Source organism: Cricetulus griseus, chromosome 5 (assembly GCF_003668045.3).
Source record: "Cricetulus griseus strain 17A/GY chromosome 5, alternate assembly CriGri-PICRH-1.0, whole genome shotgun sequence".
Lineage (NCBI taxonomy): Eukaryota > Metazoa > Chordata > Mammalia > Rodentia > Cricetidae > Cricetulus > Cricetulus griseus.
In genome coordinates, this window is record NC_048598.1 from 163660668 (window position 1) to 163682781 (window position 22114).

Below are 22114 nucleotides of genomic sequence, written 5' to 3' on the forward strand. Positions count from 1 at the left end.
AAAAATCCACCCTGCTTCTTACACCAGGGAAAAATAGGAGGAGGAATGGGTGTCAGGGGAGGGAGAGGGCGAAGGGATCGACATGTGAAACAAGCTTGTTCCTAATTTGAACTAATAATAATAATAAAAAAAGTGACAAAAAAAAATCCACCCTGCTCCTCAGTTGAAACCTTCACCAGGAGAGGGAGCCTCAACACCAACCAGGACTTTCCTGGGGCCAGGATTTCTTGAAAGTAGGAGTACATGAGCATTTTCTCAAGCCACTAGAAGTCTTGATGCTCAGAGGCATGGACAGACACCTGAGAGCTTATTTTCATGCTCTGAGAATGCATATTGATTGTGCTGGCCACCTCTCCGGATACTTCACTAGAATGGTGTTTTGAGGTCAAGGCTAAGCAGATGCAGGTTTTATTTGCTGAGAAGGTCAAATTTTGTTTAAATTTTCATATTCTCAGATACCTCCAGAAAAACAATTACATATTTTCATAAGATGTTTACTTATAATATAGAAACTATTTTATTTAAAAAGTAATATTTGTTTTAATTTGAAATGTAAAGTTATATAAAGATCAAGCTTGAAAGTATATAAAACCAAAGATTTTTCTACTAGAATCCTTGTCACATTTGGTCATAGTTCATGAGATAAAGACAGTAAGTAATATGACAAGAAGAGGTTAACTCATTGGACCAAAGAGATGCCCTGGGAAATGAATGAGAGCTACAATATTCCCAGAAGAAACACAACTAACAGATACGTCATGTGAGAAATGTTGTCACAGAAAATGCAATTCAAATAAAATAATTAGAGACTGCTAAACTCAAATACCAGCTGACGATTCAGTGGGAATTACTAACCTCTCATTTATCCCATTGCTGTGGAGATGTTAAAGATTCTAGACCAAAGAACAGAGCCTATGGTTCATGGACTTTGTCATAAACATACAAATTAGACAAATCATTTAGCCTCTCTTAGATAGTTTCTTCACAAGTGAAATGGACATCCTAACCTATCCAGATTCATGACTACCACAAAGATCTAAAAAGGCAACATATGTCATTATATGAAATTCATCACAACACCAGAGTGTTGAAAATAATCAACAAACATTAATAATAATGTGAGTCATATTCAGTGTTCAAGTCAACAATGTTCTTAATGTTTTGCTGCAAGAAGGTGAACTGTTATATCTTTAATATCATCAATAAAAATTCTTAGAAGTCAAAATATTAAGCTGATATTTAACTGTGTAAAAAACCCTGGAGATTATACCTTGACCTTTAATTTAAATGAAAAAGAAAACAGAAAATAAGAATTAATCCATTCATTCCCAAGTCAATGTTTGATATTGGGCATCTAGTTATAAGTGTTTGCAGCAATCAACTACATATGTTCCCTTAAAATGGACAAAATCCAGGAATAAAAAAAGCACTTCAATGAATTTTCAAATCAGCTGCCAACCCATGGCTAAAAGCCTAGTTAAGACATATCATTTTAATTTAATTAAAAAGAAACATTACATAAAACAAATCTGCATTAGATGTATTAGAATATAATTTGCATTAGTGTAGGCATGAATGATACAATAAACATTTTCAAACATCTACAGGAAATCTAAATGCCTTTCTGTGAAATGGCAATAGAAAAACTGAGTAAGCTCATTCTGTATTTCAGCATTTCTAAGTGTAGATTAATTCACAGAAGAGGAAAAAAGGAACTCTGAGGTCCAGAACCAAGAAGTCCCCAAGTCACAGCATCAATTAATGGAGGAGCTCATTCTTAGATGTAGGGAATCACAGTGTTTTCTTCCTTTTGTAGAAGCAAGCATGCAATTATTCTAATGTCTAATGTCACTAGTATCCTTGTAAAAGTCTATGTGGCAAGGTAGCTCCGCAGGATAAGGCTTCTGTCACCAAGTTTCACTACCTGAGCTGGTGGAAGAAAGAGCTAAAGCCTGCACGTTGTCCTTTGAACTCCACACATTCACAATAGCATCAATGCACATAAACATATGCACAACTAACTTCAGTAAATACATAGGTCTATTTGAGCCACAGAAACTTCTACCAGTTCAACATAAAAGTCTTCCAATGATCCATATCATCAGATTACTGCATTTCCTCACTGTTAAATGTATTTTAAAAGTTAGAGCTGAGTCTGCTGTTCAGTGCTTCCCTGGGTTCAGTCTTCAGCATCACCACAATGACAATACAGAAATCGATAAACCCACAGAGTTGGAAATGCTTAAACCAACTCCAACATCAACTCTTATATTACTGTTTGTAGTTTTCCTGGAGACACAAAATATATGATCAGCAAATATAGAATGGAATTGAGTGCAGCATGAAGTACTGATGTGCACACTGGTTGTCTCATTTCTACCTCTCTGAAAGCCACCATTGATTCCCATATATTAGAAATGAAACATTAAATTACACTTTTCAGGTTATCATTCAGATATACTTTTTGCTTTTTATTTTTTTTTTCCTCTGGCTTAAGCTATGCAATGAAAGCTTCTTACAAAATTATATGAGACTTTGTCAAAACAGATTTCTCACATCAAGCTGTAAGTACATTCACTCCTCTAAACGGCATTTATGAGTAAGAATATTTTAAGGGGGAAATTATAAATCAGTTTCACAATTTCTTTAAAATCTATGTGCTTACTCAATACTTTTTCTTAGAGAGGAATTTTACAAATAATTTTTTCTTCTTTTCACGGTAATGTTCATAAGGCTAGAAATCTCTTCTACTAAGTTAGTGCAGAAATCAAGTCATTTTATTTTCAAATCCATTGGATGGGATGCCCGCAATCCTGTCTGTTCAGCTGAGAAGCATGCTAGATGGAAGTTCTATGAGGTGTGTATGCCTTCTGTAGTGATAGCTGCAAATTTAGCCATTGCTTCTTTCAAAGAAAAACAACTATTTTGCAATTTTTCAGATAAGTTTGAAAAAAAAAATTACCGAGCTGTCCAGGAAGCCATTTCCATCTGTGTCATAAAGGCGAAACATAACTAGAATAAAAAAAAAAACATGAAAACAAAAGATTAGCGATTAGAAATGTCAAGTTGGTTTAAGGTAGATTTCTCAAAATTTAGTTTCTTTTTTAAGATAAATATTTCAGTTCTGCTGCTCAAAGCCTTTATTAGTGAGTTTTTGCTAAACTGAGAATTAATTAATTGGTTAATTAAATACTGGGTTTCCAATATTACATTTACAAAATTCTGTTTGTATCTAGAGAAAATTAAGTAGCATTATTTGCTTAAATTTCAGTTTTTAATCCTTAGTGGTAAATTCAAATATGAAGGAGAAGTTGAAATATTCAGCATCTGGTAATTAAAGGGCAGAGTGGAGGTGGAAAGACAATGGATTTAAAATTGATTTAGAGTTTCAAAAAACAGTTGAAATTTAGAATCCATGGGACTATTTTCTTATGCCTGACATGTGAATAATCACCCTGCCATTATGCTCAAATTTTGCTGTGGCAGTCAAGTGAAATGGGACACACAGGCACATCCCAGAATGTAGAGCCCACTATATAAACATAAGCCACTATTATTATTTATCCTACTGAACGTGAGAGAGGAAATAGAAGTTTATAATAATATATTCTTTCTGAGATGGAGGTGGAATCTCCTACACATACAGTACTAGCATGACCAGTTGGTGTCTTGGGTTGGATCTGCAGCCAGGCTTCACTGGGTACCTCATTTTTAAATTAATCAAGTACAGATATTCAGAACACAGACTCTCCTACTGGGCTAAGAAAGCAGAGCAGGAGTCCAAGGCCTGAGGTCTCCATTGTATAATTCAAAGACCCCAAGGAGGCCATGGAAGAGGATGCAGGTGTCATCTTAAGGTATACACACAGGAGAATGACACAGCTGTAAAAACAAAGGAGTGGAAGTGAGGGTTTATGTTGAGTTTGCATAATTTCCGGGAAGATCTTATATCTGTGTTTTGTATGTTTATAGTGACACTGGCAACTTAGAGAGTGTGTATCACTGTAATTGTTCTTGAAGTTAATGATTACATAATTCCAACATCTAAGTCATAATGTGTACACGATGCAAAATTTCTGTGTATCACTATAAATTTTTAAATGTCTTCAAAATAACTATAACTTTATATAACTTTATATTCTTTTGCAATAGGAAAGTAAGCCTTAAAGATATAAAACTGGAAGAAATGTGTATTTATTGAATTACAGCTGGCTAAAATTTTAAGGTATTTAACCATGCTAAATACTGATCTCTCTGGAATACTCAATAACTGAGGATAAAATGATAAAAGTTAAAGAAAAAACCCACAATGTAGACACTGAGCATCTAAGATTTTCTAGCATAGCATAAAATACTAAAAATAATTTCATAAGAGAAAAGAATTCACAGACCACCCAGAGAAGAGTCCCATAGCAGGAACAGGGGAGGTGCTGGAAGCCCAGCTCCCATCTCAGAAGTAGGGGCCCAGTAGCTCTTCTTATTTCTACTGGAAAAAAAGTCTATAAAACCCACTCAAGGAAGGATATGTGATAGGTAGGATTTTAGTTGGGAGAGTGGTAGGTGAGGAGGGGAGGGAGAGGGAACTGGGATTGACATATAAAACAATCTTGTTTCTAATTCAAATAAAAAATGGAAAAATAAAAAAAATAAAAAAAAAAAACACTAAAATGGCTCAAACATGTTGCAGTTTTTTGACCACTGGCAACTGAGCCAAGGGGACTCAATAAGAAAAGAAGTTTCAACCTAGGAATAAGAATAGGAGCATAAAAGGTCCTCCTGGGTACAAATAGATTCTAGATGAAGTTAAGAAAATTCAGAAAAACTAAAGAAAAGGTCATCAAAAATGCAAAATACATCCCAAATGTGTAATGAAAGAAAAAGAGAAAGGTAAAAACGAAAATAAATTCAGGCAAGAAAGTAAAATTCTGCCTTCAAAGTGCAACATTCAAATAATGGTTGGGGAGAATGCAGCAAGTGTCATCAGGGAGGAGGGGAATACTGTCAAGAAAGGTGTAAAAAGATCACAAGTGCTCAAATAAAATTTACAGTTGAGAATTTGAAGACTGACTAGTTACAGGAAGAGAAGTAATCAAATAAGGGTAGGGCAGGCATTAGCTCCAGGAAACAAAAGCTCTCCAGCCTGCCAAGTCTTTGAAGACTTTTCCTCTTAAAATCCTCTTTCTGAATAATATTGGGGGAAAAAAACTTTTAAATCTTAAATATTAACAATGCCCTTTCTTCTTAATTCGTGAAAGCAGAGACAGACCAATATAGATTTATAAATGTTTTCCATACCAGAATAAAGTAAGCCCAATATTCAGATCATTCTGTCAAATTGACGGTTCAAAGGTGGGGACTTGCTACAAAAGTTTGAGCTAGCTTAGCCCACTTTCTTTCTATTTTTATTATCATGTCATTTTACTTTACATAGCAACAGTTATGTACCCACACTTGAATTCAGATAAAAGGTCAGAGCCGAGTCATATTATGTAAGATGAGAAAATTTCTATTTTTCTAAAACTTTTCCTCTTTGAAAAATCTTGAAAATTTCTGTCTAAGACTTTCACTGAAAACCTTTCAACAAAAACTATATAGTCTTTGTACTTTCTGTGATATACGACTGATATGAAAACATAATGCTGAATTTATGAAAAAAAACAGTGTTCATTTGAATGATATTGAATTTGGAAATTCTTCAAAATGCAAATTTTTAGCTACACATTTTTCAATATCTGATAGTAAAATATAAGGACAGGAATTAAAAAAATTGGCTGCCTAGAAAATTTTGAATCCAATATAATGGGAAAATACTCTCCATCTTTCCCATAAGAGAGGTAACAAAAAAGCATTAATTCATGGCTTTTTCCAAATAACAAGAGACCATACAGTGGCTAAGAAGCCTTGAACCTTCTTCGACTAAGAAGACTGGTGACTGTGGTCACTTTCATGCGTAATCTATAGGAAATCTGTCCAACTGGTGGCCATTAGGGCCTGTTAGTAACATATTTCAGAATTTCAGGTTAATGTTACACACAGTGGCAACATGGCAGTCCTTAATGACAATCACGCACTTTCCCCATGCTTTCCTGCTAATTTCCCTTGTTATACATTTGTCACTCTAACAGGCATAAGCGTCAACAGAAAATGTCCTATTAAGAGATGGCAGAAGGATTTGTATGAGAGCAGCCTCATGTGGCAGTGGGCTGGGTTGGACACACTGGTACAGAAGGAAGATGAATGTGGAGGACAGGTAGCAATATGGTGTAAAGTGACGTGTGTGTCTGCTAACGGTTGAGCTGACCCCTATGATCCAAATGATAGCCACCAGGAAAGAAAAAGGGAGCCCTCTTGCAACCCCAGCACATATATCTTTGTTGCACACTTTCCAAGTAAGTAGGGCAGACATTCATGGAGACAGGAGGACTGGATTAAGGAAAGACAGGTAAAGAAATGGCTTATGTTCCGGCCTTTGTACTTGCTTCTTTGTAATGGGGTAGACTTCAAGCTAACTCTTGCACTTATGTCTGGGAGAAAAGACTGCTGGGGAGAAGGACAAGGTGAGAAGCAGTTAACAGAATCCTCACTTTGGTAGAAGACACATTCCTTTCTTGAATGTTGGAAACATTGTAATCACTCTATCTAATACCAACAAGAAAGATTCAGAAATACCAATGCCAAGGCAACAGCCCTTTCTGGTAAATTGGTGGTGGTGAGTTGTCACTGAAGAGGGAAAATTTCATAATTCATTCCTCTTCTAAATGGGGATCCTTGTCCAAAAGCAGCAGTGCTTCATGTCCATTCCTTTTAGTCAGCCAACTGTCAGATCCCACATCCTGGGGGACCCAGTAACCTACAGGCCCTGCAAGGGATTCTGGTGAGTAATTGCGTTGGGACATCTGACCTAAACCCAGGTATGTACATCCCATTTTGGTGATCAAACACAACAGAAGATTAAATTCAGTTCTCTCCCCCAGAGCGAGTTAACTATTTCCTGTTTTCAATGCATCCACTTCTGTTCCTTTTTAATTACCCTTTCTTCTTTGTAGTTCTGGTTTATGTTATGTTTAGTATGGCATAACTCTTTTGGAAGGAACTGTGTAATGTAGTTCATTAGACACTGCTAATGTAGATCTTATTACAAATAATTTTAGGTACTGAAACCATAAAAGAATATTAGGAATTTGTAAATGTGCAAAGACAGGTTAAAACCCACAAATTGCTAAGGAAGTGGATGAGGAGTAGATTTTTTTTTATTGATGTGGGAAAATACCACTGTAAAAGAAACAAAATACTTTAAAAAGAAAAAGTAAAACCTTAGAATTCCTGAATATGGTGATGTATATTCAGAGTCATGGCCACACAATCAGGAGGTCAGAAAGCCTGTGAGTATTTTGAGCAGTGTGAGAAAACCTGTAAGAACGGCGGGTGCAAAGGGAACAATGCCAGGGAATCGAGGTACCACCACCAGGAAGCAGAGGTTAGTTTGTATAAATGTCTTAAAAAATATAATTGTAAAATAAGGAAAATGGCTGTAAGCTTAAAAAAGAGCCGTGAACCTCAAAGAATAAACAAGAATGCCACTGGAGAAAAGTCTCAGGTCAGCTTTATTGGAGTCATCCAGTGCTTTGTAATAAGTGAATGCCCTGCCTGTGATTATGGACAAAGGATCTGTGGCATTAAGAACCAAAACAAGAAGCATGCTTCTCACAGATCCAAAATGTTTGTCTATTTTGTTTACAAATAATCAAAGTTCAGTGCCAAAGTCCTTTTAGGGGGAGATGGATGGTGCCTTCATTCATACTCAGATCTGGAAATAATATTTGTCTTCATCATCCCAAACATTGCAGTGAGGACACCTGAGCAAACTTACTTTGTGGCCGTCACTTCAACAGAAATTCACTGTTTTCTTTGGAATGAAAGAGATTTTTACACATTCTTATGAATACAAAATAAATCTTGAACTGAAGCTATTTAATGTTTATAAATAATAAATACATATTTAAAGAATAATGCCCATATAGTTTATTCATGACCTAAGCTGTTATGACTCCTAAGTAAGCTTAGCAAATGCTTTACATGTAAGAAGTAACAAAAAGATACCATTAAATTTAACTAAACTGCTTTGTAGTTATAATTTTAATTCATTGTAGCATTTTAAATTTTATTTAAAATGCTGAGTTTTGGTTTTATTATCTTCACTTCAATTCAGTAGCAAAATTTTAATGATCTCTAGCATAATCTTGTTAATCTAGTTTCTGAATATATTCGACTGCTTTAGTGATAGCTAGCTTTCCTGAGAGACCAGGTTATCAATGATCAGTCCCAGATCAGTGTTTGAGGAGTATGCTCTTCATTGCAGTGTGTACGCTTTACCACCAGAGAGAGCTCAGTCACCACAGTTTATTAAAGAATGTTAACTGGGTTTATGAAAAGAAGGTCCTACCTGTCACACTGTAAAAGAAACAAAGATACCTATTTAATTATTTATGGTATACAGAACCAAGTCCTATAGAAGAGACATTTGAGAAATTGTTCTCTGCTAAAGAGAGTGTTAAGCCGATGTCGAAGGGAGGTTGCCATGGAGAATATCAGGTGTGTGTGTGTGTGTGTGTGTGTGTGTGTGTGTGTGTGTGTGTGTGTGTCCTTTCATGAGTGTAAAAAAAGGAGGTAGGGAAGTCTTCCTCAGATTACAAGACTTTAGCATTTTGTAGAGCATTTGTTCAAAAAGTTCAAAGTTTCTAGTTGCTTCTTGTTAACCCCCCAAAACAAGAGAGAAAACAGTTAGAAGCCATATGATAGACAGACATGTTTACAAAGTCAATAGAAACAAATGGAATTTGATACATTATTAGAAATGGATATAATTTCATTTCATAATAACCAGCCTTCAACATTTCTTAACAAAATGTAATGTTTCAAATCTCTAATTAAGATGCATTTTCAGTTAAAGTTATTATTAACTTTTGTTTGCTTGACTGAGTAAAGCTATTTCTTTTCTTTGTTAAGCAAGCTCATTTAGGTGGAAAACAATTTAGGTAATTATAATTGCATCAACACAAAGTCTCTCCTGCCACCCCCAGCTTTGTGAGCAAACAAAATTACCGGAACATACACTCAAGTTTATCCTCAGGTCTTCCTCTTTCAAGGAGAGACAGATAGCAGACAATGTCCTTGAGGTGGATCACTTCTGGAGAGCATGTATTAGCTGGAGAAGAACGAGGAGGGGTGATGGCACCCTTATTCATTCTCAGACCTGGAAAATATATTTGTAATCATATATTTAAGATATTCACTTACTCTAAAGTATGAAGTAACTCAAAGAAATAGCACTGGGTATTATGAACACACACACACACACTCACACACACACACACACACACACACACACACACACACATTTCTTAAAGATGAAATAACCAAATGTACTCAAATATCAATTGATATTATCTTTCCATGTATACTGTGAATAGTGCAAACATGAAGGAGATTTCCAGGATCCAAAGGCAGGGGCTGAGTGGTCTACCACTGTTGGATGTTAAAGTAACCTTAGGATTGCCCAGGGTGTGTAAGATGATGCAAAGGGTTGATGCATCAGGAACCCATTTCCAGTCTTCCTCTCTCTGTATTAGGCGGTGACAAATAACAATTTACTTGAAAGATACCAAGAATTGCCCTATCATAAAATACTGAAAAAGTAATGTAAGTCTGTCATGTGATGATTTATATATTGAGAGTAAGTAATCCTTCATAAAATACATATTTATGTCAAGTATTTGCCATTGCCATCAATAAGAAATCTACCTGCCATCCTGCTATCCATGAGTATGAATGAGCAGAACATAAAGAGGAATCAGGACCAGCATGATGGGTGCTTTGAGGAAAGGTAGTGCGAATGACTGTAGTTTGATTTAATATAGTTTGATTTAATATAGTTTGGTTTGATGCATATAGTTCAAGAACAGACTGGTTAACTATAAGCCAGCCAGATTTAAACATTGTGTATTTCCCTTTTTAAAAAAGTCTTCATTTTATTTTCAAAATCTAAAAAAATCTTTTAGCTACATCTTATTTATTTGGTGTGTGTGTACACGCGCTCGTGTGTGTGTGTGTGTGTGTGTGTGTGTGTGTGTGTGTGTGTGTGTGTGTGTGTGTGTGTGTGTACACACATGCACATGCCCCTGTTATGGCACGCATGTTGGGGAGATAACAGGACCACTCTTGGCTGTTGCTTTCTTTTTCCATCATGCAGGTTACAGAGCTGGGACTCAGATATTAAGGCTCAGCAGCAATTACTTTTAGTTGCTCAGCTACCAGCTCAGTGGCCCCTGTTTCCAAAAACCTAATGACTGTCCTGTACTAAGACAATGATGCTAATGTAATGGGAGCTTCTTCACAGAAAAGATTCATCTCACAGAAAACCACATCAGGGGCACCTGAAAAGGCCTGAGGTAAATCTCAATTATAACCAAGGTGTACATTGCCAAGAAGCATTTGACCATGGTGACTAGTGGGCTGAGTGTCTTCTGGATTCCTAATATGTCAGCAATTACGGGGAAGATTAATTTGAAGCAAATGTAATTTGACCAGCTGTCGTTCCTTGGCATTATCATTCTGACAGAACGGTTTGCAACCCTGACTCTTTCTGTACTTCTTGTTATATCATCTGGGTGTCCTGATATTCACAAATATCAAATGGAATGCTCTACAAAAGAGAGAGTCTTTGGTTTTTATCATTGCTGATATTGCCCCTAATAATGAGTACCAATAATGAGTCTTTCTCATATCAGGCAGGAATCATTAACAGGGGCTTTCATACATCAGCTCACTTAATTCTCACGTTAATCCTTGTGAGGTCGACTATATCATCCTCATTCTACAGAAGAGAAACAAGCTTTTGATATGGCTGCCCCAGAGTTTCACTGCCTGCCATACACATCTGTCTTCCTCATTCAACCCTGACAACTTACGAAGTAGTTGCCTTTAGTACACTAATGAAAATAAAGAAAAAAATCCACACATTAACATGGACACACACAAGCACAACCTGTGGCTTTCATAACAATTTAAATATTTTCTATGAAAACTTACGATGATTCTTACTTCTCATTTCATTCTTAAAACTTAGTCAGGGAACCTTTCGACTCAATCACCTGCACATGCACATGTCACAACCGAGTCTGTGGGACACTCTTCATCTCCTCCCTTTGTTCTTACTTACTGTGATATGGTACTTCATTATCCACAGCTCTACACTCATTCGTAGTTCTCAGTGAGCTATACATCTTAAATTAATTTTTCTTCATAATGCAAGGATTACTGCATATCCAACACAAACTGATATATCTCTTTACTTGAAAAGAAGCAAAACATCAAAGGCACTACTGAGTTTTAAAAGGACTTTACAACTGGCCAACTAATGTTCGAGTTTCAGGAAGGAGTCAGTGCTTCTGACTTATGATAGGAAATATTTTGGTGCTGGCCTTTGAAGATTTGCAGAACATAGCAGTGAATTACAGTGATAAACTATGACACGAGTCAGCCAGCTGGGGAGCTAACTCCTTCTCAGATGCCCAACCCAGGGTCTTGATGATGTAATCAGCTCAATTTATCTTAACTCTTTTTTGTTTTTAGCAAGATTTTAAAAATTTACTCTGTGTCTTTTACATCATGTAACTTGGTCCCATTCATTTCCCTGTCCCTTTGCATATGCCCTCTGGCCCTGTACCCTCCAAACCCCAATAAAACAAAATTTAAGAGGAAAAAAGGGAAAAAATTAAAAATCTTGACATGGAAGCTGCAGTGTGATACAGTGACTCACACCACATAAAACCCTTTGTTAACCCCTTAACACAAAATTTTCAAATATAACAATGGATAAAGGAAGGTACATTATCTCATTCATGTGGAATAAAGTTCAACTGTATGTTTTTAAAGGTAAAGATGTCTGTCTATCCACTTTCATAACATTGCACTAAAGGTAAAATGGAGAAGATGAGGATCACATCATTTTCTTTTTGTCTTTTCAGTGTATAGTATATATTGTGAGAAATATATATATATACATATATGTATATTTACATATATACATATATATATTTCACAATAATTTTTATAAATATTAGCTTTATTACAAATATAAAATTAATGTACCACGAAACTCCCTTATTTAAAATATGCAGCTCAAAGACTTTAGCCTGTTGACAACATTGGGCATCCATTGCTGCCATCAGTATTAGTTTTTTGTTATAATCCAAAATATCTGCATTCATGAGAGGCTACTCTGCCTCTCTCTTTAGTTCCAGGCAACCACTCATCTACATTCTGTATATACAGAATTTAGTATCACTTTTTGAAGGAAAATATTTTTAGTATGTTTGTTGTGAAGATAAACAAAAATTTCCCTGTTTGTGCTGATAACATTTTGTAAAGAAAAGCTTTGTTGTTAATTTAATTGCCATCATAATATTTTAAATATATTAAGGTAAAAATATGGGAATATATGCAACCTGCACATTGGAAAACTAAATAATATTTCTAAAAGACTAATTAAAACATATTTGAGTGCTGAAATATGCACCCTTTGTAATGATTTATAGGTTTTATCTGAGTAAAGAAATTTTGCTCAGATAAAGTAATGAAACTTTATTCAGGTAAGACAAGTCATTTTTCACAAACCATTTTGATCAGAAAATATCAAAGTAGACATCATTAATGTTTTATATTTATATTTGTGAAGAAAACTTTGTAAATGAAAAACACGATAAAGAAAGAAATGTCTCAATTCTCACCATGTGTACCCTCCCCAATTTGCAACATTCTTCAATATCAACATTCACCTCCAGTTGCTATGCTTGGTGACTGAGCTGGCTAATCTTTTATCAACTAGACACAAAAGCTAGAGTTATCCAATAAAAGGGGAGAACTCAATTGAGAAAATGTGTCCATAAGATCCAGCTGTAATCACTGTATCTATCTGTATGCCAGACAGATGTTCCCTACCATGATGACAATGGTCTAATTCTCTGAAACTGTAAGCTAGACCCAATTAAATATTTTCCTCTTTAAGGAAAAAAAAGATCCAGCTGTAAGGCATTTTCTTGACTAGTGGATGGTACCATCCCTGGCATGCTGGTCTTTGGTTCTATAGGAAAGCAGAATGAGCAAGGCGTGTGGAGCAAACTAGTAAGCAGCATCATTCCATGGCCTCTGTGATAGCTCCTGCCTAGGTTCCCGGCCCATTTGAGTCCCTGCCCTGGCTTCTTTCAGTTATGGACAGTGATAAGGAAGTATAAATAAACACTTTTCTCCCAAACTTGCTTTTCTGTCGTGATGATTCATCACAGCAATAGAAACTCTAACACAGTGACTTACATAGGAACTCTATTATCATATTAATCATGGAATCAATGCAAAGTTATAATTGCTGGCTGAAATACAGGATATTAAGACACAGCCACTATGAGAAAGTTAGAGCAACATTTCTCAGTCTCAACAATTATGTTGGCATTTAAATGTTTTAGAGCATAGTAACTGAATATAATTTAACAGGAATTGTATGGTAGGTAGCTTTTCAAACAAGCTTATTTCATTTAATAACATGTAGTTTAATTTCCTCTGTGTCTTTTTATGAGTTAATCATTTCTTTTGCATTAAACAATATTCCGTTGCCTGGATACCACCATTATTTATCCATCATAGAATTGAATAAACTTGAAGTGGCTAATCAAAGAAAGTGATTAATCAAACAGGTTCATTCCTATTCCCAAGATCTCCACAACACCAGCAAACTTTCACTTAGGGAATAAAAACTTTCCTTCATATTTTCACTTTCTGAAAGCAGGCATTGTGATTCATTCTTTCTTGATACAGGACATTTTTGTAGTATAGCCTTTAATCTTTCTCTCTTTATATAAATCTAACTGGAGGTACTTGCTCTTACTTATTTCCTTCCACTTCATAGACTGCTCAAATGTCTTTCCTTTTAAGAAGTTTGCATTAACCAGTATTGTACAAGTGATGATACATGACAGTAGAGATGCCAGGCTGCTCCCTTGACCAGAGATCCTCAATTGTGTGATGAGTGGCATCCTCTGATGAAGAGGCAGAGGCTCAAATTCTATTTTCCATTAACAATAACATTTATGTCTCCCAATAGATAGTTCAGTATTTTTTCCTTTTACATTCTTTTGAGAGTGAACATAAAGGCCAGGTAAAACAAAAGCTGTTTCTTATGCCTCAGGTGATTGTATATAGATCTAAATACCATGTGATTGATATCAATTTTCAGTTTCTCCCAGTTGCCTTGCTTTTATGGGTTTAAATGCTTCACCATAAAACTGAAAGTGTATAAGAGGCTATGAATATCATACATTCTTATGTAACAATGCTATGTGCACATTTATTGTAATTACACAACAAACCACCAGAAAAGGAAGAATTATAATTGTAGTTCATTAATTTTATCAGGAATAAACAATTTTTACTTCATGGGTATTTTTGAATGATAATGACATCATGTACACATACATGTTTATATGTATATACTCTTAAACATTTTTCCCCGGAGTTGTAATTATAAGAACAACATTAGTAAAATTAAGTGATGCCTACTACTACATTCTGAAGTAACATGGCTTTCACTGTATTCTTATCTTGACACATTCTTATTCTGGATAAAACTAAAAGGATTTGTTTTTGTAACATGCTTCTTGGGCCTTTTGCTGACAACCAATCTCAGGACCTCAGACATGCTAGGTGAGTACTTACCACTCACCATCTGGCTTAAAATGATCCTTATAATGAATACATTTAATTTAACATCAAGGCTCAAAAGTGTGTGTGTGTGTGTGTGTGTGTGTGTGTGTGTGTGTGTGTGTGTCTATGTATGTTTGTATAATAGTTTGTCTTTGTATACATGTGGGGTCCAGTCACTGACATGAAGTGTCTTCTCCAATTTCTCCCAGTGTATCCTTTGAGAGATAGACTCTCCCTACACCAGGAGTTCACAGATTCAGCTACACTGGCTAGCTAGCAAGGACCTTCTTGTCTCTGATTCTCTGCCACAGGCACACTAATGCCTATCATTTATGTGTGGTCTGGGGATCAAACTCAGATTCCTATGCTTGCAGAGCAAACACATAAATCTCCTCGGTCTCTCAAGGTTCATTACTTAATAAATGCTTTGTTTGCTTTGCTTGTTTTGCCTATTTTTATTCATTTCGTTGTTTCATTTTACTTTGTTTGAGATAATGTAGCCCAGGCTGGCTCTCTAGCTTGCTGGATTACTGAGACTGGCTTTGAAATCTTGATATTCCATATTCTATTTCTAAAGTAATGAGTAAAGTCACAGCCTTGTAAAAGTAGGCCCAGTTAGCACATGGATTTTTAATACACATTAAATAAATGACTTTGCTTCAGTTTGTATTCTTTTTAAACAGTTCTATTTTAGATAATGACAAAGGCATTCTATTTCTTTCAGTTCTACAAAGGAAATATGCAAAACTACTATCATAAGTTATGTTTCTAAATCTACAAGTAATAAAACACTAGAAATTATGGTTTTATTTTTTTTAATTCTGTCAATCTTCAGAAATTCATCTCTCCTAGAAAACCATTTATTACAGCAATATTTATTGTCATGTTTAGTGTCATGAATAGGCAGATAAATACACTTGACAGAGTCCTGTCATATATCTTATTAGTCTAACACTTAACCTCTTAAACTCGCCAATATACTTGTCCTAAGATAATTTAGTAGTTATTTTTATTCTTTGTGTTAAAAAAGACTAGAAGCAAAAGAGGCTCATCAATAAAAGGATATAAAATGTGACTCCTCATAATGAGAGGACAGACAGGGGGACAGTCCCTGGACAGTTTGTGGGGCTAAACAAATCCTGACTTGTGTTCTGCTTTCATCTATATGAACATGGGAAAGCAATACCAGTTATAGAGTCTTTTTTTCCATTCATTTATTTAGCTCATAAATAAAGACATGCACAATTATGATACATAATACAGTATGTTCACAATGGCATGGCTAAATTAAACCAATTAACATGTTATATCACACATATTCATCATTTTTGTTTTGAGAACACTTAAAGTATACTATCTTTAAGGGGGGGTGGATAAGATAGGAGGGGAGGGAGTGGGAACTGGGATTGACATGTAAAACAATCTTGTTTCTAATCCAAATAAAAAGAAATATAAAGTATAAAATATAGCATATTGTTATCAACCATATTTATCATGCTCTCAGTAGACCTCAAGACTTCACAGAGTCCATGCCTCTTGTCCAACTGCAGCTTTTTATATCCTTAAACCAATTGTTTCCCCATTGTCAAAAGACCCACATTGAAGCCTAATAGCCACAATTCTACTCTCTGTTCCCATTAAGTCTTAAGTAAGTAGCAGATGACAAGAAATATAGGATCACGTGGGTAGGAGCACAGAAATCACTTTGAAGAAATGGTACTAACAGGCCTTGGACTTCTGGGTCCAACATTTTTTCAGAGTGGTCTTATTTGAACCTATGTTTCCATTTGGGAGATGAAATTATAAAATGTCATTGAGTCATGTCAATTGCTGATCACAAAGCTGCATGGGAGTAAACTACCAAAGACACACCACTTAATTCTGCGCTCACTTTAGAAAGGCTAACAAACTAGATCCATCTATACCACTAGGTCCAGTCATAACAGCTGACACCTGAGAGACAGAAACTAGAAGGCTCAAAATTCAAGGCCAGGATCATCTACACAGGAAGATTGAGAGCCACTCGGAGCCATATAAGACACCAAAAAATATATGGATGCCTATTTCTTTTTATCTGGATATAAATAAAAAATAATAATAGTAATAATAATAAAAAACTACTTATTAGGGAACATAATTCCCATTTGCCCATATTGAATGAAATTCTAATAGTGCTGTTTGAACTTGTGGCTTCTCTTGCAGAATGTATATAAAAAATTAAAATGAAAGAAATATTTGCTCATGATATATTACAAAAGTACTAAGCTACAGCCTGTACAAAGCATAGTAGTGATAGGCTGACATATATTGACTACTTACAGATTATCCATTTTTATTTTAAAGATTTCCATACATTATTATTTTTTTTTAGTTTTTAAATCCAGTGAAATAGAAACATTCATTATTCCGATTTAAGAAAACAGAGATAAAGAGACTGTACAAGTACAATTCAAAGGCAATCTGAATTGCAGCTGTGTACTTTAAATATATTTGTGTCATGAGAGAGAGCCAGGAATCTGTCTCTTGACTCTCAGTAAATGATCTAACAGGTACATTAGTTAGTCCGCAGACATTTGGAAGAAAATAGGGAGCCCTGGCCACAGCTGGGAGTTCTAAATTTTCACCTTCCATTTTGGCCATGCCTTGTAACAGCCATTATAATACTGTGCATTTGTGAGTGAGTATCTACATGTGGTTTTGCACATGTAATTACACATGCTCATATGTTTGTCAAGTTTTTAGCAAAGTTGGTTATAGTGAAATGGGTTATCAATGGTTTTTCTTATCTATACTTTTATGACAGATATAAAACTAGCATGCTGCTTAAAAACAGAGAAGAACAAGTGATGGACAAAGGGGTCCACACCAGGTTGGTGAAACCCACAGCAACAGGTGACCTGAACAACGGGGAGCTCTTGGCCCCCAGACTGATAGCTGGGAAACCAGCATGGGACTGATCCAGACCCCAGGAACCTGGGTTTCAGTGAGGAAACCTCAGAAATCTATGGGACCTCTTGTAGAAATTCAGTACTTATCCCTAGTATAGGTGTGGACTTTGGGAGCCCTATCTACATAGAGGGATATTCCCTGAGTCAAGATACACGGGGGTGGGCCTAGGCCCTATCCCAAAGGATGATAGACTCTGATGACACCCTATTGAAGGCCTCACCCTCCCTGGAGAGCAGAAAGGATATGATAGGTAGGGTTTTAGTTGGGGGGGGTGGATAAGATAGGAGGGGAGAGAGTGGGAACTGGGATTGACATGTAAAACAATCTTGTTTCTAATCCAAATAAAAAGAAATATAAAAATTCCATCAATCTTCATATTCTTTTATTAATCTCAAACCATTTATGCTATAAAATTCTGCTTTTTAAAAATTTTATTTTCACAGTCTGTGTAAAGATAAATAAATCTATTTTCCTCGGTGGAGATTATTAATATAATACTATTAAATATGTATCCATATATGTAATTCCACATAAAATTCTACGAATCCAAAAAAAGATATTACAAACTCTGAATGTCTTTTTAAACATGGAAGTATAAAAATGTCATGATAATACTATTATTTAACATTCACTTATTAAGATATAATTTCTTCTTGTTTTGGTTTTTTGAGACAGTTTCTCTGTGGCTTTGGAGGCTATCCTGGAACTAGCTCTTGTAGACCAGGCTAGTTTAGAACTCACAGAGATCCACCTGCCTCTGCCTCCTGAGTGCTGGGATTGAAGGCATGCCCCACCACTAGGCAAGATACAATTTTTTTAATCTTTTATTCTTCAAAGACTAAATGTAATAACAAAATGTTCACAGTTTGGAGACTTAACTTATGGAAAAACTTCAGGCAGGCAATTATTTTTAAAACTGAAAAATCCACTTAGTAATTATAACTAGAGAGGACACTTCTTTTACTGGTATGAATAAGGGTCTTGAAACTTGTAAGTTTTTTGGGTGGAAACATGAAATACTTGTTGAGGTAAAATAAATGCAAATTACAGCTACCGCTGCTATGGACAATTAGAAGTGTGAATCTGGTGCTAAAGCAGGGTGACACATGCAATGGTTTATATAATAAAGGAAATCCTTAGAGTCTAGAAATCCTTAGGTTGTTTTTACTAGAGCATTTGTGTATCAGTTTCTAAGCTTATTTCATCAAGAACAATTCCATTGCTATCAATGTATTGAACACTGCATTTTTCATGCTGACTACTTATTCAGTGTCATAGACATATGAATGTCTGCGTGGTTTGAGTGTGAGGAGACCCTGTATGCCCTTAGTTCACTTCTAGAAACTCTTGAAGTTCATTAGACATGAAAAATCTACCAAGATACTTTATATAATGTAGAACACACATAAAGATTCCTCTCTCTCTCTCATACACACAAAAAGACATTCAAACAAAAATATACTTTTTGTCACACAAAACAAGCAAGCAAACAACAACACAACAGAAAACAACAATACACCTCCAGGTAAGAATATTCTAAGGCTATTTGATAAAAAAAGATGCTTTAATGCAGGTACCTAGTTTTCACTATATAATTTCCTCTTCTTGGTGTATTAAATTCTCTTCTTTCTGTCTACAAAGACACTGCTATTATAACTCACTCTTCAATTTCATAGAAAACATGAAATGAGATAAATTTGATTTTTGTCATTGTGACATCTTGATACACCTAGTTCAACAGCTCAAACTCAGTAGTTATTTCATGCCAGTTGAACAATGGAAATACTTAGAAAAGGTATATTGACTTTTTCAAATCATTAAAAGTGTGTCATTTCTCTCAATATTAACTGTCCTATGTACTTTATATTGCTTCTGATTCATCATTCCTTAGAACGTCTTCCACATCACTGGCAGAATGATTATTTTCAGGCTAAAATCTTGTAATGGATCTCTAATTTCATTTGGATGGAAGTCATAACTAAGCTTTTCCAGCAATTATCTTCCACACCTTGGCATAATTTCTACTGTGGCTCACCTCCTGCTCTTCTCCACTCCTTACTTCCTCAGAGACACCCAGGCAGAAGCTAATCACTTAGTACTCCTAATATCTCTACATTCCTCTAACCTCTTAAAAGTACTAAAAGTTGACCCTGCCAGGGTCTTTCTTTATTTGACCTGCCAAGTCACAAGCAATCATTCACTCTGGAATGGACAGTATTGATTCTCAGAAACCCTTACTTCCACTTAAGTCATGAGAAACCAGAGCTTACAATGATCAAAGCCTTTGCCTGTACGGTCTGTCTCCTGTCTTGTTCATCTTTGTCTGTCTCACTTATTCCTATCTGTGTACATTTACCTTTTGTTTGTTCTCCTAGTAAAATTGTGCTCTTCCTTAGTCTCTTGTCCCACAATAGACATATGGTAAAGGCCAGGCTATGCTATTAAGAGGTGGTGAGTCTTTAGGAGGTGGGGATTACTGAGGGGTTGGGAGTAATTGGGATTACTGAGGAGAGGAGAAAGGGGTATAAAATAAATAAATAAAACTTGTTTAAGAATGAAATTGAATTAGGAGACCATCTTAAAAGTAAATAAGTTTTTTCAGGAGATGGATTTAAAACTAAAGAGGTGTGTGTATCCAGTCATGGTGGCTAATACCTTTAGTTCCAGCACTCAGCAGGTAGAGACAGAGTGCTCTTTTAGTGTTCTATGAGAACCTGGTCTACAAATAGTTCTAGGACAGCCAAGAATGTTATAGAGAAACCTTTAAAAAATACAAAACAAAACAAAAAACCCACAAACAAACAAATTAAAAAATAATCTCCACCAAACTAAAGAGGCACCAAGGCTATATAAATACTATGGAATACATATCTGAAGGGTAGTATTATGCATTTTTACATTTCTCTCAGCACTAAAGCTGAAATGGAGATCATAGTACATCTGGGAGTCTGAGAGTCACTTTTGCTAACAAAGGAATGGTGTAATTTCTGTAAGTCAGGAATTTTCCTAGAATGGAAGTGAAATCAGATTGGTACCTATATCAGGTACCTAACACAGTGAGGAGGTGAGGTAGCAGGATAGAGCTATCCAGCCATGTTAGGAGTGGCTCCACCTATCCAACACCAAAGGTAACTATCAGTAGATAATGTGGAACAGGTTGCAATACAGGTTCTCACAAAACTAATTTCTCTATTTCAAAAAGTTCCGCACAGATTATTAGGCATTCAGCTACAAACAAAGTGTCACGGAATGGGTTATGCTTATGGCTGTGGTTAGGATTAGGGTTAGATTTATGTAAAAGAACCTTGCTACTATTTATGATAATTAACGTCTTTGTGCAAAAAAATTGAATGTTTTATTTTCTTATAGTATTACCATATTTGAGCACAGTATATTGGTGATAGTAACTTTATTCCTTTTTGTTTCTATTTTACTGAGGAGATCTTACTTTTCAGTTCACACATAAAATATCTTATTTTTGCTGACATTGTTCTAACCAAGTAAAATGAAGTCACATGAGTGTGATTATAGTCATTACAGCAACTTTCTGTCCAGAAGTAACCTGAGATTTTCCAAATGCAACTTTATTCTGTGTGAGTAAACTATTTTAAAGGAAGTTCTTAGGAATAGAAACAAATTTATGTTTTCAATTTCTGATCAAACAATACCCTACTCTTTGTACTTTTCTGTATTGTATCCATTCGTCCTTGTTCCTCAGGAAAAACTAGCAAAGGTGTTTCTGCAAAGATGGGGTAAGAAAGCAGTCATAGAAAGGACACTGGACACAGTTCTTCACTAAGAAACCACACTCTGAAAGGGAACTTGGGTTAGTTTATTAGTGCACATGAGAATTGCATAGTCCTTAATCCTTTCAAGTACATCTACACAGAATATGAAGTTATCCCAAATGAGGTACAGTCCAAATAATGCTTGATTTGTCTGTAATCTGAAGCCTAATTTGATTTTTATTCCTATTAAACTTGACATTCATATTTTGTGCTAATATGTGATGTTGAAGGAAGTAAGAACTTTGAGATCCGAATTCTTTAAAAAAAACACATAAGTCATTAGAAACACACTCTATTTACCTTATTTAATGCAAATACATTTGTAGGGTACAAGTATTGCACAAGTATTGTTTTCTTGGAATCCAGGGACAGTCTGAACTCCTTTGCTCATCCTTCCTCTCTTTCTACAACTGGATTTCAAGAGTATGGCTCAGTGCTTAGCTTTGGGTACCCAATTCTGCTTCCATTAGCCACTAAATGAAGGCTCTAGGATGGCAATTAATGTAGTCATCAATCTCATTTAGGGGAAAGGCATCAAAGGCTGCCTCTCCCCTACTGCTTAGATTCTTAGTTTGGGTCATTTTTGGGATCTCTGAACAATTCCCAGTGCCAGATTTCTCTTT

General features: G+C 35.5%; 1 protein-coding gene across 6 annotated transcripts in view; it reads right to left on the bottom strand.

The window, feature by feature from the left end:
* The window catches only part of Dgkb (diacylglycerol kinase beta), a 649271-nt gene that overhangs the window by 519150 nt on the left and 108007 nt on the right, over positions 1–22114 (bottom strand). For all 6 annotated transcript variants that reach the window (XM_035445438.1, XM_035445436.1, XM_035445435.1 and 3 more), the window contains 2 exons: positions 9113–9253; positions 2963–3012 (listed from right to left, as the gene is read on the bottom strand). In XM_035445438.1, the coding sequence (XP_035301329.1) occupies positions 2963–3012; positions 9113–9253 (191 nt within the window). The remainder of the gene's footprint in view (positions 1–2962; positions 3013–9112; positions 9254–22114) is intronic.